We start from the raw sequence: 24,958 nt of genomic DNA, 5'->3' as shown, positions 1-24,958 counted from the left end.
GTAGTGAACACAAGATGGTGATTGTGGGAGATTTTAATTTTCCACACGTAGATTGGGAAGCTCATTCTGTAAAAGGGCTGGATGGTTTAGAGTTTCTGAAATGTGTGCAGGATAGTTTTTTGCAACAATACATAGAAGTACCGACTAGAGATGGGGCAGTGTTGGATCTCCTGTTAGGGAATGCGATAGGTCAGCTGACAGATGTATGTGTTGGGGAGCACTTCGGGTCCAGTGATCACAATAGCATTAGCTTCAATATAATTATGGAGAAGGACAGGACTGGACCTAGAGTTGAGATTTTTGATTGGAGAAAGGCTAATTTTGAGGAGATGCGAAGGGATTTAGAGAGAGTGGATTGGGTCAAGTTGTTTTATGGGAAGGATGTAATAGAGAAATGGAGGTCATTTAAGGGTGAAATTATGAGGGCACAGAATCTTTATGTTCCTGTTAGGTTGAAAGGAAAGGTTAAAGGTTTGAAAGCACCATGGTTTTCAAGGGATATTAGAAACTTGGTTCGGAAAAAGACGGATGTCTACAATAGATATAGGCAGCATGGTGTAAAGGAATTGCTCGAGGAATATAAAGAATGTAAAAGGAATCTTAAGAAAGAGATTAGAAAAGCTAAAAGAAGATACGAGGTTGGTTTGGCAAATAAGGTGAAAGTAAATCCGAAAGGTTTCTACAGTTATATTAAAAGCAAGAGGATAGTCAGGGATAAAATTGGCCCCTTAGAGAATCAGGGTGGTCAGCTATGTGTGGAGCCGAGGGAGATGGGAGAGATTTTGAACAATTTCTTCTCTTTGGTATTCACTAAGGAGAAGGATATTGAATTGTGTAAGGTGTGGGAAACAAGTAAGGAAGTTATGGAACCTATGACAATTAAAGAGGTGGAAGTACTGGCACTTTTAAGAAATTTAAAAGTGGATAAATCTCCGGGTCCTGACAGAATATTCCCCAGGACCTTGAGGGAAGTTTGTGTAGAGATAGCAGGAGCTCTGACGGAGATCTTTCAGATGTCATTAGAAACGGGGATTGTGCCGGAGGATTGGCGTATTGCTCATGTGGTTCCATTGTTTAAAAAGGGTTCTAGAAGTAAGCCTAGCAATTATAGACCTGTCAGTTTGACATCAGTGGTGGGTAAATTAATGGAAAGTATTCTTAGAGATAGTATTTATAATCATCTGGATAGACGGGATCTGATTAGAAGTAGCCAGCATGGATTTGTGCGTGGAAGGTCATGTTTGACAAACCTTATTTAATTTTTTGAAGAAGTTACGAGGAATGTTGACGAGGCTAAGGCAGTGGATGTAGTCTATATGGACTTCAGCAAAGCCTTTGACAAAGTTCCACATGGAAGATTAGTTAAGAAGGTCAGTCGTTAGGTATTAATGCTGGAGTAATAAAATGGATTCAACAGTGGCTAGATGGGAGATGCCAGAGAGTAGTGGTGGATAATTGTTTATCGGGATGGAGGCCGGTGACTAGCGGGGTGCCTCAGGGATCTGTTTTGGGCCCAATGTTGTTTGTAATATACATAAATGATCTGGATGATGGGGTGGTAAATTGGATTAGTAAGTATGCCAATGATACTAAGGTAGGAGGTGTTGTGGATAATGAGGTGGGTTTTCAAAGCTTGCAGGGAGATTTATGCCAGTTAGAAGAATGGGCTGAATGTTGGCAGATGGAGTTTAATGCTGAGAAGTGTGAGGTTCTACATTTTGGCAGGAATAATCCAAATAGAACATACAGGGTAAATGGTAGGGCATTGAGGAATGCAGTGGAACAGAGAGATCTAGGAATAACAGTGCATAGTTCCCTGAAGGTGGAGTCTCATGTAGATAGGATGCTGAAGAAGGCTTTTGGAACGCTGGCCTTTATAAATCAGAGCATTGAGTACAGAAGTTGGGATGTAATGTTAAAATTGTACAAGGCATTGGTAAGGACAAATTTGGAATATTGTGTACAGTTTAGTTCGGCACGGACTAGAAGGGCCCAGATGGCCTGTTTCTGTGCTGTGATTGTTATATGGTTACTTTTGAACATATCTGCTTGTCTTGTTATTTCACGTGGATCATTGTTAAAGATGGAGAAGCTCAGTGGCTGCTTGCTGGAGGCAAATAAAAGAAACAAACTAAATGCTTTATTAATTACACTTTCCTGCTGAGTGATCACGGCAAGCAATCTATAACTTCCCAGTTGGAGTTGAACTTTTGAACTGCTTGTGCGACCTGGCATTTTGGCAGTGGGAACTGAAGTCTCGAAGATGCTGGGTGGCTGCGGCGAGGTGTGTATGAGTCCAGTCCAAGTGGTGGGGTGTGGACCGGAGAGTGGGGAATGAGCCGATGTTTGGTCATTCCTGGAGTGAATTTGATTCAGCAGAGTTGAGGCAGCAGGGCCCAGACCCGGGCCTGAGAGCGAGGAAAGACCTGAGATTTGAATGATTTAAGTGCCGAGCCGAATTGGAAAAGTAGAGTACGGACCGAATTGAGGTGGCGGGGCACAGACACAAGAGCATATCGAAGCAGCAGGATCTGGCTCCGAGAGCAAGGTCTGGGCGACTCAAGCACCGGAGCAGTTTGAAAAGGACAGGGGCCGGTTCAAATCATTGCTCCACAGTTTACTCGTCTCCACGCTGAACTTCAACTCGTTACTCCGCGAGGTTTATTCATCTCTGCACCAAACTGTGGCTGTAGCCTGCAGCTATCACAGTGTGGACTCACTTCTGTGAACTTCAGTTCTGAATTGCTTACTTTTATTGTTTGCACAGCTTCTTTCCCCCTCTTTCTCTTTCTTTTTTTTCCCTGCACGTTGGGCGTATGATGGTCTTGTTTTGTTTAAATGGGTTCTATGGGGTTTCTCTGTTTTGTGGCTGCCTGTAAGGAGATGAGTCTCAAGGTTACATAAAGTAGACATACTTTCATAATAAGTGTCGTTTGACTTTGATGCTCACATGCTTGGTAAAGGAGAGAAAGTCGTACGCGTTAACATTTTTGTAAGTTCTTTTCAGATCTGATAACTTTGAGAAAGTGTCGGGAATGTGACTTTTGATCAAGAAATAAAGCAGATTGCCAAATATTGTGTTAATTTTGTATTGCATTGTGAAACCTGATGTACATTTTGGAAGTTTGAGTGCGGAGGCTTGTTTGACCTGGAGATCACCAGCATGCAGGTTAGAACAATCCGTGTTTGCATTTCTATTTCTAAGCATATGTGGTAATATAATCAATATATTTAATTCAACTTTCAATCATCAACCATCGGGCTCTTGAACCACAGGGGATAACTCCACTCAACTTTACTTGCTGCATCATTGAAATGCTCCCCAACCTATGGACTCTTCAACTCGATATTTATTGCTTATTTATTTATTATTTCTTTCCTTTTGCGTTTGCACAGTTTGTTGTCTTTTGCACTCTGGTTGAACCCCCGACTTGATGTGGTCTTTCATTGGTTCTATTATAATTATTATTCTAGTACGGATTTATTGCCTGCAAGAAAATTAATCTCAGGGTTGTATATGGTGACATATATGTCCTTAGATTATAAATTTACATTGAAATTTTGAACTTCGTACCCCCGTTTTATTTAAGGATGCTGGGCCTATCTCCGTTTGCCCATTTGAGTCGTAGGAGATGAGCTTGTGGTGGGATTTGACTTGATACACTCAGTTGACTGAAGCTCTAGGATTTCACACATATTTGAACCAAGATGCTCTTAAAATGGGACTAAACATCCTATTTGGCTGCTTTGATTTTCCTCTTTACAATAAGCAGATGCAGAATTGCTTATTGTTCACCTTCTGGATGATTAGATCATTGTGAATGAGTCTTACTGCTGTGATCTCATCGGTCTATAATCTAACCATTATAAATCATTGTTTTAATTTTCTTTTTTGTCAGTTGCCAATTGGGTTTAGAGCTTAACTTTCCATCCACAACATCACAAAGCATTTTTTAAAAAAGAAATCATGTTCTGGTTGAATTATAGGACACTGGAGGTTTGAGAGTTTGATATGGAGAAGCTGTTCTCCTGCTTTATGGAATTGTGCACATGGTTCAAAGGAGGAATAAGTCCTTCCACTTCTTCATAAGCAGTCACCTGGGATCAATTAGATTTATGTTCATTTTGTGGGTACTTGGGTGGCCAGTGAACTCAGACTGGAAACCATAGACATTTCTATGAATAAGATTGGTAATGGCTGACTGTGTGACTAGGTGGGTAGTTGTGAGGTGCTTCCATCAATTCTACAGTGTCCTTTTGTTCTTCTGACGTGGCTTCCAAGTTCTTGATGCTAGAAGTTCCCCTCTGCTTTCAGCTGGCATAGATCAGAAAGGCCCCAGAGCTGGTAGGGATCTCTTCACGAGAAAAATTCTGACTTGATTAAAATAGCATGCATCTAATGAAGGGTCCAAAACATTTACTCCCCTCCATAGATGCTGCTTCGCTTGCTGAGTTCCTCGAGCATTTGCTCAAGATTTCCAGCATCTGCAGAATCTCTTGTGCTTATGGCATCTGAGATCTTGGTAATACAAACAAGAGATTGTTTCAGTGTAACTTTACAGGCTATTTATGTTACCAGTTTAGACACTAGAATTACAGAACATAAATGCATGCCCTCCTGTTGACAGCCTGGCCAATGGAAAGAGACCTTGTTTAGTTTAAGTGATTTATTGTCCTGAAAGTCTGTTATAAAAATTTAAGTCCCTTTTTTATGACTAAACTGTCACGATGTGTGCTGGCAATATTGGAAACCAAGTGCGGAGGAAAATCAAGCTCTAAAGTAGAGATGGTGATGAGAGTTTATTCATAATAATTCCAAAAGAACGTCAGCGGCTCAGCCGATTGACAACACGAAAAGTGACATTCTCAAAACTACCACCCTGCTATTAGCACTAATCAGATTTCCACTTAAATCGTACAAGTAACACGGAACCTCCACGTCTGTCAAAATAAACTTAACAACCTTAAACGGAAAGCACCAGGAAATCGCATTACAAAGAGCAAGGCACTCAAGAAAAAACATAGGAAACTCTAAATGGTTAATAACTTTCATTAAACAACAATTAATTAATTCAGGTGCTCCAAGAACCTCGACACCCAGTGCTCTCTGGCGCCCCACACAGGTCTGAAGAGCTCATTACACTAAGCACTTAATCCCTACTAGAATTTTTACTCCAGCAGCATGTTTTCTGTTAAGGGCCCCAAGCAGGAGAGTGCTTTCTGCTCTCATACCAGCATCTTTAACGACACCTTCTATCCCTTTCTCATAGGACTTTTGAATGATCCTCTTATACACTAAAGATAAACTTCTGTTCTCTCAGTGTATTTTGACCCTGGCACTTTACCTGTCTAACTTCACTGCACCGCCTGGATAACATACAAAGTTTTTTTTCCACTGTATCTCAGTACGTATGACAAAATAAACTAACTAACCAGATTACATACGAGGTAAATGGTAGGACACTGAGGAGTGCAGTAGAACAGAGGGATCTAGGAATACAGATACTAGACTTATACTCACTGGAATTTAGAAGATTGAGGGGGGATCTTATTGAAACGTTTAAAATTTTAAAGGGATTGGACAGGCTAGATGCAGGAAGATTATTTCCGATGTTGGGGAAGTCCAGAATGAGGGGTCACTGTTTAAGGATAAAGGGGAAGCCTTTTAGGACCGAGATGAGGAAAAACTTCTTCACACAGACAATGGTGAATCTGTGGAATTCTCTGCTACAGGAAAACAGCTGAGGGCGGTTCATTGGCTATATTTAAGAGGAAGTTAGATATGGCCCTAGTGGCTAAAGGGATCAGGGGGTATGGAGAGAAAGCAGGTACAGGGTTCTGAGTTGGATGATCAGCCATGATCATACTGAATGGCGGTGCAGGCTCGAAGGGCCGAATGGCCTACTCCTGCATCTGTTTTCTATCTTTCTATACAAAATTCCCTAAAAGTGGCGTCACAGGTAGATAGGGTCGTAAAGAGAGCTTTTGGTACATTGGCCTTTATAAATCAAAGTATTGAGTATAGGAGTTGGAATGTTATGGTAAGGTTGTATAAGGCATTGGTGAGGCTGAATTTGGAGCATTGTGTGCAATTTTGGTCATGTAATTACAGGAAGGATATTAATAAGGTTGAAAGAGTGCAGAGAAGGTTTACAAGGATGTGGCTGGGACTTGAGAAACTGAGTTACAGAGAAAGGTTGAATAGGTTAGGACTTTATTCCCTGGAGCATAGGAGAATGAGGGGAGATTTGATAGAGGTATATAAAATTATGATGGGTATAGATAGAGTGAATGCAAGGGGGCTTTTTCCACTGAAGTTAGGGGAGAAAAAAAACCAGAGGACATGGGTTAAGGGTGAAGGGGGAAAAGTTTAAACGGAACATTGGGGGGGGGCTTCTTCACATGGAGAGTGATGGGAGTGTGGAATGAGCTGCCAGATGAAGTTGTAAATACGGGCTCATTTTTAACATTTAAGAAAAACTTGGACAGGTACATGGATGAGAGGTGTATGGAGGGATATGGGCCAGGTGCGGGTCAGTAGAACTAGGCAGAAAAATGTTTTGGCACAGCCAAGAAGGGCCAAAAGGCCTGTTTCTGTGCTGTAATGTTCTATGGTTCTATGGTTCTATTACCAGATGTTTCTGCATCCTTCACAAGACTTGCTTGGAATTGGAATAGAGGCAAGGGATCTTCAGTGCTGAGGAAGAAGTGGTGCCCCCAGAAGTTTGCCACATGCACTCTGACTTCTCAGGGTCTTGTGAATAACAAATGCTAAGCTGTGCTGGATTCTGCACATGCTGTGTGCTAGTTCTGACATGCGACTTAACTGGACGTGTCTGAAAGTGCACTCAGTGGCCACGTTATTACATTCCTTCCTCATTCTGATGTTCGGTCTGAACAACAACTGAACCCCTTGACCATGTCAGCATGCTTTTATGCACGGAGTTGCTGCCACATGATTGGCTGTTTAGATATTTGCATTAATGAGCAGGTGTACAGGCAGACCTAATAAAATGGGCGCTGGGTCGTATTTCCAATCGTATAGAAATTACTGCTGTTGAAGTGCCCACCAGTCCTGTCACAGGGCAGAACAAAGGCTCCCTCACCATCTGCCATTACAGCTGTGGTTGAATCTGCTGCCTCCTGCAAAAGATGTCAGGAGTCTAGTTGCTGAACTCTAATGCTTGTTTCCTTCAACGAATTAATCAAATAAAAAGTACTGTATCAAAGAACATTCCTTTAAAAAGCAGGACATTTAGTTGCTTTGTGCTCTGACTTCAGCTGAAATTCTGTGTATTTTTATGCTGCGGCTGAAATTTTGTTCTCAGATTTGTAAGATTTCCAGATAATGATGAGGTTTGAATGCACTTGCATTTCTTGTTCAAGAAATTGCAGTTTACCAGCAAATTCAAATGGAAACTTGGTCTCTTTGCTGCTTTCATAGTTGATGACCTGCCTGCTCTCATTTTTTGTACATGCTTGTAGATTGCATGTGGAAATGACAGAAAGGTAGGGTGGGATTGGCGGTCTTAGGTCGGGTCAGAGCATGGAGTGGGTGGAAGATATGGTTGATACTGTATGTGAAGAGGATGCACTCATGGATTCTCGTGCTGGTGAAGATAATGGGCTCTAGAGCTGACTTCTCCATCACAGGTTCTCAGGTCTGTTACAACCCACAATAACTCGACATTAAGGTGCGTGTGGTGCACCCTAAGGCCCTGAGACACAAACTCAGAGGAAGCAACTTGCAAGCTTAACAAATTTGTTCTCACTACGGACCGTGTTTGCAATATGTTTCCATGCAAATGGAGGCAGGTGAGTCTGCCAAGTGGGTCATCTGAGATAGGGACATCTCTCGCCTCAGTCTAGCTTCATTTGAATTTTGGTCTGAAAATGAATATTGTGGTAACTTAATAGACTCACTCTATTCACACCTGTATAATTCCAGCACAATTTTATTTCATACTTGGTGTACAAAGTGGTATGCTTTGTAACTTCAAAATATTAAATTAATTCAAAGAGAGTCTTGGGAATCCTAAATATGGGTCTGGCTTTGTCTACTTCAGTTGAGGGGTGTACATATCATGTGGTAACATGATGACATATGCAATTATGAACTATTTGAATGAACAAGAATGCTTAATCAACCATACATACACACAGGTTGAAGAAGTTTGATATGGGTCCCCAAACTCTAAGAACTTTTTACAGGGACACAATTGAGAGCATCTTGACTGGCTGCAGCACTGGCTGGTACGGGAACTGTACTCCCTTGATCGCAGGGCTCTGAGAAGAGTGGTGCGGACAGCCCAGTGCATCTGTAGTTGTGAACTTCCCATGTTTTGGAATATTTACAAAGACAGGTATGAAAAAAGGGCACGAAGGTTCATTGGGGACCCAAGTCACCCCAATCACAATCTATTCCAGCTGCTACCATCCGGGAAGTGGCACCGCAGTATAAAAACCAGGACCAACAGACTCCAGGAGAGCTTCTTCCACCAGGCCATCAGACAGTTTAACTCACGCTGACTTGAGTGTATTTCTATGTTATATTGACTGTCCTATTTATTATAAGTTATTATAAACTACTATGATTGCACATGGCACATTTAGACAGAGACATAAGGCAAAGATTTTTACTCCTTGTGTGTGAAGGATGTAAGAAATAAAGTCAATTCAATTCAATATATATATATATATATATCTATATATATATATATACACACACAAGCCACACACACAAGCTTACTATAATAATGTTGAAATATTAAATACACAACACAAAGCACTTCATCTCATGAATTACCTGTGTTCTGTCCTTTCAGGTACACAGTCTTGCCATCGGGGTCACTCAGGATCTGGGATGCCAGGGTGTCTGACAGTGGTCTGTACCGATGCTCTGCTATTAACAGAGTTGGAAATGCCTCACTGACACTGCAACTCATTATTCATGGTGAGAGTTACTTATCCCGGCCTGTTTTACTTCCCCTTCATTTTCCTGCCTCCCTGAAAGTGTGGGGTTGTGTTTGGTGTTTGCTTCCATGGGTGTGCAAGTGCCTGCTTAAAATCTATATCCACGGAGCCACTTCTTGCTGCCTGGTCCAAATTATTCTTCCTGCTTGAGTTGAGACGATTTATCATAGATTTTTGGGAAGTTGGCAAATTGTAAAAGGAGCAACACACCCAAAATGCTGGAGGAATTCAGCAGATCGGGCAGCTTCTATGGAAATGAATACCGGCCGATGTTTTGGGCCAAGACCTTTCCTCAGGACCGAGGAGGAAAGGGGAAGATGCCAGAATAAAATGGGGGTGGGGGGGAAGAAGGAGGGGAAGGGGGTGGGTGAAGCCAGGTCGGTGTTAAAGTTCAAGGGCTGGAATCTGAGAGGAAAGGAGAATGGGCCATCGGAGAAAGGGAAGGAGGAAGGGACCCAAGGGAAGTGATAGGTAGGTGAGAAAAGTGAGAAATGGAGGGGGATTTTTTTGCTACTATGTTTTATGGTCTAATACCTCCTGAGGCATAGGGCTGGGTGTGTTGCCCTCTCTTTCTGAGTGAAGCGGGAGACTCCACTTATTATGGCTGATGTTACTTGGCAATTGGATGACCATGTTTCTAGCCTGGGGTACTTCTCTATCATTGAATGCTTTTCTGTGGGGTCTGTATTCATGGACAAGGTTAACCTTGTCTCTTCAGGTCATGGAATCTCCTTAACTGCAGGGACCAGGGATATATCATCATCAACGAGTATCGGAAATATGAGATGCTGTAGACTGGATGTTCTGCTGCTGAATTTGGGGATGAAGATTACAAACACTTTTGATCCATGAGACAATTAAGCTGGTAGAGTTTATACACTGAATAACATATATTTTCTCTTTTATTTACTCTCATTCATTTTCCTTTTCCTAGTTCCTCCCAAGATCCACCCTTCGCATCATCTCCTGAAAGCAGTCGTTGGTCAGTCAGTGGACCTTCCCTGCGTGGCACACGGGGACCCAACTCCAAAGATCAGATGGTACAGGGATGGTGAAGCCCTGCTGCAGGGTGCCAGGGACTCCCTGGATGGACCTGATGGCTCAGTCAGCATTGAAGACGTGGAGCTGTCTGACACTGGAGTATATCGTTGTGTTGCGACCAATAGCGTTGGACATGATGTGATTGATACGACACTGTTAGTGTTGGGTAGGTATGCATTCAGACCATTAACTGTATGGTCCAGATTTGGGGATGAAACTTACAAGGGTTTTGGTCTGAAACACCAACTGTACTCTTTTCCTAGATGCTGCCTGGCCTGCTGGGTTCCTCCAGCATTTTGTATGTGTTGAATGAGATGTCTTGTTTTCCCATATTTATTTTATTTTTAATTATTTAAGAGTTACAACACATTAAAAGGCTCTTTTGGCCTCAATTACACCCATGTGACCAATCAACCTACTAATCCACACATCTTTCGACTATGGGAGAAGACTGGAGCACCACGATGAAACGCTCACGGTCACAGGGAAAACGGACACGCTACTCACAGACATTGACGGGAATTGGAGCCAAGTCGCTGGCACTGTGATAGTGCTACACCACCATGCCACTTCAATATGTGAACCTTTTATACGAAGAATGATAAAATTTCTCGTCCCGTTCACTTTGTCCTGTTCAGTTGCGATACCCTGCATTTAAAAGTGTATCGTTTCCACTCCACTTGACACCATAGCAGTCCAGAGCCCTGTCTGTAAGACCTTAAGACATAGGAGCAGAACTAGGCCATTCAGCCCATCAAGTCAGCTCTGCCATTCCGTCATGGCTGATCCCAGAACCCACTCAACCCCATACACCTGCCTTCTCGCCATATCCTTTGATCAGGAAATTATCAACCTGCCTGAAATATATCCACGAACTTGGCCTCCACTGCGTCTGTGGCAGAGCATTTCACAGATTTACTACTCTCTGGCTAAAAAAAATTCTCCTTACCTCTATTCTAAAGGGTTGCCCCTCAATTCTGAGGCTGTACCCTCTAGTTCTGGATACCCCCACCAAAGGAAACATAAGTCACTCCTCACCCTCTCCTGGAACCTGAGCTTGTTTGGTGAATGCATCCTAACTTGTACTAAGGCCCGTTTCCCCCATTGCTCCTTGATTGATAGGCTACACCAGCTCTCAGAGGCATTGCCTCAGATTTAGAATGCTTATCTTTATTTTCACTCTTGCCCCTTATTTACCTTTGCCATTTCTTCCAGCATTTTTACTACAATGCGTGTGCTCTCCTCTAATTCTGGCCTTTGCTAAGCCTCCTTTTCCTCTGTTACATCTAATTCACGTTGTCCAAGCCTTTGGTCATCTGCTCCCATTTCTGCTTCAGTTGCTCAGTGTTTCTTGTTTGTTAATGTTACCATGCAGGACATTGGATGGTGTGTCATGTTAAACGAGGACAGAGAATGGAAATATGATATTGATATGACCTTCTGGGGAGAAGAGAGAAAATAGATGAAACTGAGAAAAATTTGCAGAGAACATTTACTTTGGCAATTGAAATTACTTCAACAGAGCCCTTCCTGACCTTTATAGAACGTAGAGGCTGACGAGCCCAGTTACTGAACAGGAGCAGGCCCTACCTTCCAATACGTTGGGCCAAAGCAACTGAGCTAATGGCATACAATTAAACCAGTCCCTCACCTTCCATTCTCTGCACATTCACATGTCTCCCTAAGAGCTTGTTAAACACCTCTATCATATAGTTACGTATGAAGGCCCACCTTGTCTCATTGCAAAACATTTATCAACCTAACAGACAGTTCCTTTTTGGGATTGAGGGGGTGTCCCAAAGGTTTCCAGAGGCAGCTGTAGCTCTGTGGCTGGAACAGCTGCCTCGCCAGCTTTGTAGTTCCTTCTCGCGCCTTGTGGTGCATTCGGTGGCATTTTTCTTTGCCATATCTTTGGCATTTGTCTGTTTTTTACGGGGCTGAGTTGCTAGCTCGACGCTCAACCCAGTGCAGATGGAATGTATGTAAGGGGGCCGGCTAGATTTGAACCCTGGACCATTGGTCTTGAATTCCTGTACTGATGCCACTACACCACCGGTCAGCTTGAGCTCTGTTTATTTGCCCTTCCTCTGTGACCCTTCTAACAAAGTTACTTTCATACGCTGGGCGAGGCACTGTGGCACAGCTAGCAGCCCCACAGCACGAGAGAGGTGGGCACAATCCTAACCTCTGGAAATGTGCCTCTGGAGTTTGCATGCTCTCCATGTGGTTGTGTCATTTCCCTCTGGGTTCTCTGGGTCCTTCCCACATCCCTCTCATGTGCAGGCTGGTTGGACACTGTAAATTGTTAGAATCTGGGGCAGAGAGTGCAGGGGTTAATGAAGTGTCAGTGTAAATGGATGGTTAATCATTAGAATGGCTGAATGGATTAAAGTGCTGTATCTCTTTATGACCTGAATAATAATAATAAAACATCATGGAACCTTTGTAATTTTATCCCTGAGAAAACCATTCCATCATTGAACTTAGAACATAGTACAGGCCCTTCGGCCCTCAATGTTGTGCTGACCTTTTAACTATGATCAAGCTAATCCTTCCCTCCTACATAGTCCTCCACTTTTCTAACATTCATGTGCCAAAGAGTTTCTGATTCTGCAGGCCCCTGATGTTCCTGTCGCCACCCACTGCCCCTGGCAGTCTGTTTCATGCATTTACCACTCTCTGTGTAAAAAGACATACCTCTGACATCTCCTGAACTTTCCTGGATGGCAAATGCTAAAGTAAGAGTCGCCTCTGGCTTTGAATTTCTTCACATCAGCTGCCTGTTAGTGCCCATTGATCCTGTTCCAAATACCCCACGGGCTTCAACCTTCCCCTTTGAACAGTCCTCCGCTTCCGCTGCACACGGTCACTTCAGCGGACAGCTACAGAGTGATCGAAGGTGTTCTCAGTCATCCTTGTGACAAGGTGAAGTAGAGAATGAAGGCAGGAAGATCAGTTGCATCTCTCCACAAATGTTGTGTGTTTACTTTCTGTAATCCACTTTTTTCCCATATTATCGTGGATTGCATTGTACTGCTGCTGCAAAGTTAACAAATTTCACGACATCTGTCTGTGACATTAAACCTGATTCTGACATTTAATGGAGATTGTTCTAGTAAACTGATTGTGATTCACATTGGAAGGTCAAACTTGAAAGTGGGATACAGGGTTAATGCCGAGATTGTTAACAGTGTGAAGGCACAGAGGTTCACACCCCGAGACCCACAGGTCAATAGGGTGGTTAAGAAGGCATAAGGTACATTGGCCTTCAATAGACAGGAGACTGACTTCAAGAGCTGTGAGGTAATGTTACAGCTCTATCAAACTCAGGTTGGGGTTTCAGCCAGAACGTCGACTGCAAGTTTTTCCATGGATGCTGCGCGGCCTGCTGAGTTCCTTCAGCATTTTGTGTGTAGGACTCAGGTTGGGTTTGGTGTTCGGTTCTGGTCATCTCGTTATCAGAAGGATGTGGAAGCTTTACAGAGGGTGCAGAGGAGACCAACCAGCGTGCTGCCTGGATTCGAAAGCACGTCCTATAAAGTTTAGGTTGGGCATGCTGTGGCTTTATCCTTTGGAGTGAAGGAGGATGAGAGATGACTTGATAGAGGTGTACAAGATATTAAGAGGCATAGATTGAGTGGATAGTCAGAGACTTTTCCTCGTGGTAGGAATACTGTACAAGGGTGTAGCGAGGAGTGGGGTGTCAGAGGTAGTTTTTTACACAGTGAGTGATGAGTGCGTGGAACATGCTGCCAGGAGTAGTAGTACAGGCAGGGACATTTAAGAGAGTCATAGACAGGTACATCAATGAAAGAAAAATGGAGGGCTATATGGGAAGGAAGGATTAGGTTGATTTTGGAGTAGGTTAAAAGGTTGGCAGAACATTGTGGGGCTAAGTGTCTGCACTGTGTTGTACTCTTCTATGTTCCAGGTCAGGGGTACCCAACCTAGGGTCCCGGACCCCTCAGTTAATGGCAGGTGTCCATGACATGCAAAATGTTCAGAACCCTTCTGAAGCAAAATAATTAATTCAATGTTCTTGTTTCATCAGAGCCGCCATTTTTTGCTGAAGATGACCCTTTCGATGCTGAACAGAAACGACTAGCGAAGGAGAAGGTCATTCTTCCCTGCCCGGCTGAAGGTAGGCCTTTACACCGTCAGAGTTTGTATTTCTGAATTTAACCAGCAGACAGATCTGTACTGAGCACGGAGGCTTGACAGAAGCACAATTCCTTGCCAACCCAGTAGAGGCCTGTCAGGCCATTGCTAGCGAACCTTGGGAGCCATCACTTGATGCTGGGTAGGTGTCCTGAAAGAGTAAGGAGACAGGAGCAGGATAGATCTACCTCTTGAGCACCGTCTGATCAAGAATGAGCAGAAGAAAACATTTCTGGCTTGAGTTCTTTTGGAAGCCTCACCGGTCTTGGCCAAGAGCCTCTGGCAGAATAGGCTTGAGGCACCAAATGGTCCTATTCCTGTTCCAGTATTCCTGGTTAAAATGGGGAAGGATGTGTTTGCAGAGTGGGGTATCACACTGTCTTTATCTTAACCCTCTACAGTGCAAGGAAGTGCAAGGGTTTAAAATCGGCCAGTTTGGTTGTGGGGTTTTTTTTGCAGAGTGTATGTTTCTATAAATGCTAAAAAAGTTTGGAACGGTTACTGGAACAACGGACCAAAACCGCTGAGAGACTGAGTGAGGGATTACGGCACTGTGTGACACATTCCAAATCACTGAGATCCAAGTTGAAAGAAGTACGTTTGATCCTCTATTCTGAAATCAGCAAAGATCTTCATGAACGATATTAGCAAAACGAGCGGAATTAGTGATGTAAGCGAAGTTAGAGTAGCCAAATTAGTGGTCAACAAAAAAATATTCATTTCCTGGCTCACTCCCACCCTAACTAAACTAAGGAGGACAAAGCGTGAATACGTCACTACACTCATTTGCTTCCAGCACGCCCCAGCCCGTGTGACCCATACTGAAAACTCGCAATACAAAGTACAATGTAGCAGACGGAGAATTGATACACAGTGAACTGGAACATTGCAAGGCAGTTCAGGGGCCAGTATCACCTTGAGCTGGCTGGCTTTTACACATCTGACATTGAGCAAACAGCAGTAAAACACTAATTACGTGGGGAGGCAGAACCGAGGATTGATCTGCTTGCAACAGAGATAGTGGTGGAGATATGATAGAGGTAATTAAAATAATGATAGGTTTAGATAGAATAAACAGGGTGAAACTAATCCCATTGATAGGAGGATTGTTAAACTGAAGACAGAGATTTAAGGCTACACAAGGTTTATAGGCTGTTTGAACCAACAGCCCATATTGGTGAACCAAACTGATTGGAGAAAAGCAGTGTAAGAAGGTATGTTATACTACACTGAACAAAAGGATCTCGAAGCAGGTTCAACCACTGTTTCCAAATAGAATTAAATCTGTAGATCAAAGTTCAAAGTAAATTTATTATGGAAGAATGTAAATGTCACCATATGCTGTTGAGACTGTGAACAAAGTCACTGGAGAGACACTGAAGGTGGTGGATATAGAGGTATTTATTTAACAACGTGAACAGCAGGCATCCTACTCAAAACACTCTTGAAAGAAGAGGCCTCCTAAACTCAAACCGTGTCTCATTTTTATATGCTTAAGATCAATACAGTTTCAGTTGTTACAATGACATTGTTTACTGCAATATTTTGGGTTGACAATTCTTCATATAATTTTCAAACATGTAAACCTTCACGCCAACACTCCAGACACCATTGTCTCTCTAGCTGCATTCATGCATATGCAGACATCTCAGGTGAACCGCCCCAGTCTGCAGGTCCAGAAACATCGTTGTTCAGAGCTGCATTTTAAATTCAATCTACACTCTACATTCAGATCTGGTTGCTGTTGAAATTAATATTGGCTATACTGTATACCATAACTTCAGATTATGCCCCAACAATACCACCTTGAGATTCATTTTCTTGCAGGCATTTACAGTACAACAGAGAAATACACTGGGATAAAGTGGGAAGTTCCTTCCAACTCGAAGAGCTTGAATAGATCTTTTGTAAGATTTTGCACAATGAATAAAGCAGCCCAAGAAGAACTGAAGGATCAAAGTGTTAAAGAGTGTCTATTGACTTCAGAAAATAATCTGATGCATATTTCTAGGATCCATCCATCCACCACAGTTTTACTCAGTCCTATAGTCAGCTGGTGAAATTCTATATTTTCTACTTCCAGCTACAAAATTTAATGTGGCCCTTAATGTCATGTCACATATTGAATATTCTGAAATAACACAACAGCAAATCCATTAAAACAGAAAACTGAAATGTTTAAGGCAGTTCAGAGGGCCAGATTCACCTTGAATTGGCTGGAGTTTGCATGTTTGTCTAATAGTGATGCAATTCCATTTTCTATTTGCTGATTGAAACCTTTTATGAATGCATCCTATGATTACATTGTGGTATAATATTCCCCAGGTACTCCTCCACCAGTGATACACTGGCTACAAAATGGACTGGACCTGCTGGGTAATGAACCAGGGGTTTCAATACTTGAGGATGGCTCTCTTTTGATTGATTCAGTTTCGCCCTATAACAGTGGGGATTACATGTGTATTGCGACTAATGAGGCTGGCTCGTCCAAAAGAAAATATCGATTGCAAATCCGAGGTAAATGTTTAATCAACATCCTGCACTCAGTGGCTGCTTTAGTAGGTATCTCCTGTACCTAATGTATGTACGTTTGTGCTCTTCTGTTACTGTAGCCCATCCACTTCAAGGTTCAACATGTTGTGTGTTCAGAGATGTTCTTCTGCACACTACTGCTGTTACACATGGTTATTTGTGTCACCCTTCTGTCAGCTTGAGCCAGTCTGGCTATTCTCCCCTGACCTCTCATTAACAAGGTGCTTCACCCACAGAACTATCACTTACTGGATGCTTTTTTTTTTGCTTTTTGCAACACTCCCTGTAAAAGAAAATCTAGAGACTGTTGTGTGTGAAAATCCCGGGAGATCAACAGTTTCTGAGATACTCAAACCACCCCGTCTGGCACCAACAACCATTCCACAGTCAAAGTCACTTAGATCACATTTCCTTCCCAATCTGATGTTTGTCTGAGCAACAACTGAGCCTCCTGACCATATCTGCATGCTTTTATGCATTGAGTTGGTGCCACGTGATTGGCTGATGAGATATTTGCATTAGTGAGCAGGTGTACAGGTGTAGCTAATAAAGTGGCCAATGACTGTATGTCAACCAAAATTATGCCAGATAATTTGAAAGATAACTAACAAGAATGATAGGGGTCAGAGCTTGGGTTGATAATTATCAGATAAATAAAGCATGCTACATTTAATGTCACATTATCACCTATGTGATGTGACAAATATCACTCATTATCTTAAGGTGTCAATAGGTACATTTGGATGGTGACAGTCTAATGTGCAGTACTCCACAGTAGCTTGGAGTGTCAAAGCCTTCGCCATCACTTGGAAGTTAGTGAATTTGTGAACCCAAGGTTTGTGTGCATTCTAGATCGTTGAGCTGTTAGTGCTGCATTAGAGATGAGTTAAACAGCAGCCTTCGAGACTGTGTTGCTTTTTTTCCCTTGACACTGAGGGTTGTGGGGAAGGTCGATGGCGTGAGGAGAGAGGATTGTCACTAATTGCTTTGACCATGCACAGAGTCAGTTTTCCATGTAGTTCCATTAAAAGCCAAAGTCACGAGCCAAATCCCTCCATCCATATCAAATCTTTCTTGCCAAACTTTTTAATATGTAATTGTACTTCAGAACTGTGAAATGTTCTGTTTAGCACGTTTTTGCAATGTGTTAGCTAAATGATGTGTTTATAGAAAGAACACTACGCAAGTACAATGTACCATTTTCAGGCGGATGTGAATTTGCCTCTAAATTTCTCAGTGTCAAAGTCTTATTAGGTGGAGGGTTCCAGGATTTTCATGGCAGGAAGTCGAAGTTTTGACAATATATTTTCAAGACAGGATGGTGTGAAAATTTGATGGTGGCGGCATTGTCAAGTGCCTATCCTTCAAGATTGTAAAGTTTGCAATGTGCTATCATAAAAAGTGTGTGTTAATCATCCTCTCTTCTTGTATCCCTTCTTTTGTCCCAGTTCCCCCTGAGATTCGGAATAACTACCATATACAGAATATCACTGCACTGATTAATCAACCATCGACTTTAGAGTGTGATAGCACTGGCACCCCACCACCTACTATCAGTTGGTACAAGAACGAGCGACCGGTGGGTGCAATATTCCTTTCTTGTGCAGCCAGAGTGTAAGGACAAATACAGAAACTGATGTTGCTTTCTTTCTGCAATTTCACACCAGAACTCCTTGAGGGATTTCGCCCCTGGTCTTAGTCATTGTGTATCATACAAAATGCTGGAGGAACCCAGCAGGTCCAGCAGCACCTACAGAAAGAAATTGGCATTCGACATTCCGGGCCAACACTCATCATTAGGACGTGTTCTTGGCCTGAAGGTTTGACTGTTCATTTCTGCCCATAGATGCTGCCTGCCCTGCTGAGTTCCTCCAGAATTTTTTTTTGCGTGTTTGCTCAAGATTTCCAGCCTCTACAGAATCTCTTGTTTCTGGTCATTGTAAGATGTGGAGATCATCCTGGGTGTTAGATTTTGGCATCTCTTCCATCAACTATTCATTCAACATCTTACCAATAGCCTAATTGGTTAAGGGAGAGTCCAAAAGGCAAAATTATGGCAAACTCATAGATATATTTAAAGGGAAGCCAAAGTTATGGGGAGAGGGAACAGAAAGATGGGTAGATGTGGTTGGCTGAAAAGATGTTGGAGTGGAGTCCGACAGAGCCTGGGTACTAGCATTTGTCATCTGGGCCAAAGAGCTTGTGTCTATGCTGCTAATTCATTAACTAAAGTACTTTTTGTTTTTTATGGTTGTATCTGAATGCATATCTGGGCAAATTCATTGAAAAAGTTTGGTATTCAAAGATGGGTTAATTGTTTTAAGTTCCTATTATATAACTACTATGAACATCAAGAAAAATGGTGAGTTAGGTCACACCAATGTGAATGTCACCTTCTTCTACTATTGGACCTAAATTTTAGTGTACACCTTGGGTTTACAGCACACTGTATTATTCCTCCATAGAAAGGATTGGTGTATAAAATCACAAAAATTTAATGAACTCATGTTTTAAAATCCTATTTTTTCCCATTATTAATGCACTGTGCTTTGTTTTACAGCTTCATTGTCCCAAGAAATGTTCAGTAGAATTGGAAAGTAATACACAAATATTGACAGTAAAAAGTAGTACTTTGAAAACAAGGCTGGTACGGTTGTGTAGCAGTTAGCGTAATGCTTTACAGCACCTGAGATTGCAAGATTGGAATTCAGTTCCTGCCACTGCTTGGAAGGAGTTTGTAAGTTCTCCCTGTGACCATTGGATTTCTTCCATGTGTTCTGGTTTCCTCTCACATTCCAAAAGATGTACAGGTTAGGGTTAGTAAATTGTGGGCATGCTATGTTGGCACTGGAAGTTTGACACTTGCGGGCTGCCCCCAGCACATCCTCAGACTGCATTGATTATTGACGCAAACAACACATTTCACTGTATGTTTCAATGTCCAAGTGACAAATAAAGCCAATCTTTACTCTTTGAATTTTGACAACTCCAATTCTATGGGATATCCACAATGATGTACAAGACAGCCTTGTTCCTTTAGCCCTTGCAAAAGTTACTAGAAAGGAGACTTACATGAATCATCTTTACGGTGATTCTGACCCAGTCGATGTTGATCTGTTTCAAAACTTCCATTATTTCATGTCAGTATAACTGCAAGGTCTGTTGAGGTGCAGATAGCACATTAATATATGCATCAGGCCCTAGAAGACAGAGATTTTCGATTTAATTTATTTATTGATTGAGGGATAGTGCAGAATAGGCCCTTATTACTCTTCAAGCCATGCACCCAGCAATCCCCAATTTAACCCAAGCCTAATTGCGGAACAATTTGCAAAGACCAGTTAACTTACCAACAGGTACGTCTCTGGACTGTAGGAGGAAACCGGAAAACCAGGAAGAAACTCACGCAGTCATAGCAGAATGTACAAACTCCTTACAGACCTGGGTCACCCGTACTGTAAAGCATCGTGCTAACCTATGTCCCACAGTGCCACCCTCACATTGAAACCAATGAGCTGGAGCCTGCGAATGAACTGATGTCTCTGAATATATGTCATGTGTTCAGCACAGTACGGAATCAGCTGCCTTTGTCCTTGCTTTTCTTCCTGAAGGTTGCAGGAAGCAGCAGGGTCCGACTCCTGAATGGCGGCCGTATGTTGCGACTTCCGAAGGCCCGCAAAGAGGATGCTGGAATGTACTCTTGCAAGGCCGTCAATGTGGCTGGCACCGCTGATAAACATTTCAACGTAGTGGTGCAGGGTAAGGATCAGCCACAGAAGAGCCTCCTCACCATCTCTCCTTCTCCCTCAACAACAGCTTTCTGGGACTCTCCAACACAGACATCCCACCCTGCATCCTACCGCATTTCAGGGAGGTAGCATCTGCACCCCCTCGCAACCCCATATATCACCCCCTCCCCCTCGTCGACCTCCAAGAGTGTGTGTCATACTTGGTTTAGTGATTTTGTCTAATCTGTTAACCAAGTTGGGTATATGCAGAAAATGTGACATTAAATTATGTACTTTATCATGGAGTCATTTTTTTTATTCCATTACAACTTTAAGCAAGTCTACAGGGAGTTTGGCCTCATCACATAGGACATCAATAGAGTAGCTCCTGAGCAGCGAGCCAGCCAGTTTAGATAATATCAGCTATGCTAATGAACGAATGACACTTGTTAAACCCACCTCAACATGTCTTTTACATTTTTACCCACCATGGGCAATAGAAAAGTCACTGTTGCAAACAGTGCAGCGAGCAACACTGTCATTATTTTTTACCCCTATTAGGCAGGGGTACCCTTTAGTGTAGTCTGGGGTGAAGTACGTTTTATATTTTCTTTTTTTGGAACACTGCCATGGCGCTGCAGGACACTAAACTGAACTGAACTGAACTAAACTAAACTAAATGAAAGAGAGAGAGAGAGGTCAACTGTAAAGACCACCGACGGAGAAAACTGATAGGTCTACTTAACACAAAGAGAGACCAATCAGGATGCTCCCTCTCGTTCTCCCTCTTCCTCTCCCTCTCCCTCTCCATCTCCCTCTCAAAAAAATCAATTTCCGGGTGTCAGGGAGCTGCTATCGATATGCAGGAGATTCCTGGAACTTTCGGGAGAGGTGGGATGCCTGTCAACACTGCAAGCAGAACTTTTTTCTACTGAGGTTGGGTAGAACTGAAGGTCATAGGTTAAGGGTGAAAGGTGACGTATTTAAGTAGAAGCTCAGGGTGGAGTTTCTTCACTCAGAGGGTGTGGAATGAGCTGCCAGTGAAAGTGGTGGACGAGGGTTCAATTGCAACATTTAAGAGAAGCACTAAATCCTTTTTCAGAAGTTTGGACGTGAGGTAGAGTCCTTGGACCTTCCCAGCTTGTAAGTAAGTTTTTAAGATACTCATCTCCAGCTGATGCTTTCAGTCTCCTGCTCTTTGTTTAGTGCCTCCCATGATCTTCCGGTCTGGAATTACTCAGGAACTGGCTGTTTTGGTGAACGCTGAGCTGGAGCTCAAGTGCCGCACCAATGGAATTCCTTTTCCGCTCATTCGATGGAGTAAGGATGGCCAGTGAGTATCCTGATCCTCCTCATCTTCCTCTAACACACTTATCTGGATTTTTCTCCTGTGGATCCGCCTTCCTCTGAGCTGTGGCTCAATAGATTCGCGACATCTTCAGAAATGCAGCTACGCTGTGCAAGTCCCAAAGATAAGACCACACACTCGAACAAGATTACAGAGAATATCTCAATGTGTGTGTTCAGGAAAAATAATGGAATAGCATATTCTTTAATATAAAGACTGTTTCATGGTCTGAGGATGCTAACACCACTCGGTTTGTTGATGTGAACGATCCTGTATTATAGGAATAGACAATGTACATATAGTATATAATGGAGAAAAGAAATTATAAAGAGTTAGACAGATAAATATTTTTAATTTTTAAAATTGCAGAGAAAGAATGCTGTTTAATGGGACTGTTATATTTTTGGTTATTAGGGGCTTGTCTCAGGTCACCGGTCGCGTGGAGTTGACAGAAGAGGGGCAGATACTACGGATTCGGTCAGCTCAGCTAATGGACCAGGGCCTCTATCAGTGTACTGCCCATAATCCAGCTGGGCAGCAGAGCAAGCACTTCAAAGTTGACGTCCATGGTATGAAATTACACCTCTGCTCCGACTGACACTGCCTTTTGAGGTAGCTTCCATTCTCCAAGGTTGCTTGCATTCAGCACATCTATCTATCGTCCATGATCCACGTGACGCCAAAGTAGTGAAGCAGCATTTTTACCAGCAGTGACTGGGGAGAATCTTTGTGCAGGTCATGGTAATAGAGCAAAAGCTCAGAAATCATCCCTTCACATTCGCATTTGTAGACTTTGAATTCTGCGGCACTCTGATTAAAGCCTGGCTTGCTTGCTTTTGATGGGCTTTGATGTGCGGTGATCTGAGAGGACAGATCTACACGCGAGTGTCCTCTAGGAAGAGAAGGAAACAGTGAGAGGTTGAGGGAGAAGGAATTGCAGGGAATAGAAGGAATGAGGAGAGATCCAGATAACAGAAGGCGGGAGGAGACAGAGTGTGAGACATCACTTATTGCCTGTTACACCACTGCACTGACACAGGGCAGCACTGAAGGTCTTCCATCGTCACTGCTGTTTCCATAACAATATTTTTTTGGACCAACGAGGGATGTTGGCCTTGAGCTGAAGCCCCCTGATGCACCATCAATAACTCTTAGAGACGGGAGGCGAACGATAGGCTTTTATTAGCAGCAAAATGGAGCATCTCGGAGACTGGGTGGGGGGGGAGCAGTGCCTCCAATCGCCTTTATACAGGGGTCTGTGGGAGGAGTCAGCAGAGGGGCGGGTCCAAACAGGTACACACCCCCAAACCTGGAGGGTCGGCGGATGACTCTCAGTCTGGCCTCTAGCCTTTGACCTCTTTGGCAAGGGTGACCCTACCAAGAATCAAAGCACAAGGCCCTGTCTCCAGCCAACGTGGCTCTCCAGGTCATGGAGGCATGCAAGCCTCTGAACCCTACGACAAAGTTGTGGTCCTCTGGGAGGAGTGTGAGACACAGCAGAGATAAGAAGGTAGTTGATAGACTGAGAGAGAAAAGAATGGAGGCTGCCAAAAGAAGGAAATTACAAAAAGACCGAAGAAGAGGCAATATCATGACTGAGTGGAACAGAGTAGGAAAAGATAGTGGAGAAGGGGGAGAGAGAGATGGAAGAAGTGAGAGAAAGAACAGACAACACGAAGGGAAGGAGTGACACAGTGGAGAGAAATGGCAAGGGTAAGAAAAATGGTTGCAAGATGTTAAAGTCAAAGTTGAGTTCATTGTCGTGTGCACAAGTTACATGTACTGTATGGTAGTGAGGTTATGTGAGGCAGCTATCACTAGATGTCCTAAGAATGTCTTCCTTATGTCGCAACAGCACTGGTAAACATAGCCTCACCAGACACTGCTGTTGTACTTTCCCGGTATGTCCGTAACAGAACTTGTGGTGAAACATGTGCTTGTGTCCTTGCGAACGTGAAGGGAAAACATAAGGAGCTGAAGTAGTGCAAAGAATGGAGACTGGTGCAAACCCCTTATCTCAGGCAAGACCAGAGCCTGCTGTTCTGTCATGCCGATTTACCAGAGTCAAAATTGAATTAGTGTTGAACTTGATGTTATGATTTCAGGTCCATGGGGAAATGACTGGAGGAGGCAGTCAGCCATTGCAGATTACTGAGTCATCACGCAGGAGGCAGCTTTGTGTGGGCTCGATTTGGACGATGACCTGATCACTTGCTATTGTTGAGTAGGAGTATTCAGACAGACTTGTGGGATGGAAGATTAACTTTCAAACATTGTTCCTTAACTCTGGCTTAAATCCAACCGAATTTTTGGAATTCTTTCCCCTCTTCCACTTGGCCCAACAGCTGTGTAGACTGAGGGTCCAAACTGCGGTCTATTCCAAAGCCTTCAGGGCCCGCTGAACCTGTTCATTAAGAGATATTTTGACCATTTTCTTGGGCCTTCACTCTAAAGGGAAAGAGGAGCCATCACTGGACTTTGATTGGTAATGTGGGGAAACTGTATGTAAAACTTCCCATTCCAGCCAGGGCAGTTGATAGAGGAAGAACAGTGGAAGAGGCATCTAAACTGAAGTTGAAAGTTTCTTTATTCATTCTATAAATGGAATGGGGGATAGAGAGAGAGCATCTTAGCCACCCACTCTGTCCACCATTAAACTGAAGGTGAAGTTAAATATTCCCATGCAAGTACACATTGTTCAGAGATGATCTCAGCCAGGACAGAAGTCGAGGTGTTGTAATTGGCCTTTCTATTCTTGGATTGCAAAGTCTTTACATCACTCTGGCTGTCTGCTCTGAGTTTCTTTCCAAAGGTCTCTGCTTAAAAATCTCCATCGGTGATCACTGGCAAAATGAGCTAAATGCATATCCAGTGTTACAGTCATACTGCGTACTTCAATTGGCCCAACTCTCCTATTCTAAGCCAGTCCCACTTGGTCCGTCTGACCCATATCCCTCTCAGTTTTTCTTATTCATGTACCTGCCTAAATGTCATACAAATCTCGTTATTGTAACTGCCTCAACCATTTCCTCTGGCAACTCCTTCCATATACACACTACTCTATGTTTGAAAAAGCTTCAGATTCTTCATGTCAACTCCCACCGAAAATCTCCGCCCTCTTGTTCGTGACTCCCCAACTCGAGGGAAAAGGTCGTGTGCCTTCACTCTCTCTCTGCCC

At 43.1% G+C, this 24,958-nt stretch overlaps 1 protein-coding gene across 1 annotated transcript in view; it reads left to right on the top strand.

The window, feature by feature from the left end:
- LOC132407358 (hemicentin-1-like) overlaps positions 1–24,958 on the top strand; it is a 460,355-nt gene that overhangs the window by 227,255 nt on the left and 208,142 nt on the right. Inside the window, exons 23-30 of the mRNA XM_059993728.1 lie at positions 8,826–8,953; positions 9,908–10,180; positions 14,066–14,155; positions 16,498–16,689; positions 18,153–18,283; positions 20,316–20,463; positions 21,639–21,765; positions 22,195–22,349. Of these exons, the coding sequence (XP_059849711.1) occupies positions 8,826–8,953; positions 9,908–10,180; positions 14,066–14,155; positions 16,498–16,689; positions 18,153–18,283; positions 20,316–20,463; positions 21,639–21,765; positions 22,195–22,349 (1,244 nt within the window). The remainder of the gene's footprint in view (positions 1–8,825; positions 8,954–9,907; positions 10,181–14,065; positions 14,156–16,497; positions 16,690–18,152; positions 18,284–20,315; positions 20,464–21,638; positions 21,766–22,194; positions 22,350–24,958) is intronic.

Source organism: Hypanus sabinus, chromosome 18 (genome assembly GCF_030144855.1).
Source record: "Hypanus sabinus isolate sHypSab1 chromosome 18, sHypSab1.hap1, whole genome shotgun sequence".
In the NCBI taxonomy this organism is placed as follows: domain Eukaryota; kingdom Metazoa; phylum Chordata; class Chondrichthyes; order Myliobatiformes; family Dasyatidae; genus Hypanus; species Hypanus sabinus.
The sequence above is the reverse complement of the archived record's forward strand: the minus strand, read 5'-3'. Positions and strand labels throughout refer to the sequence as shown.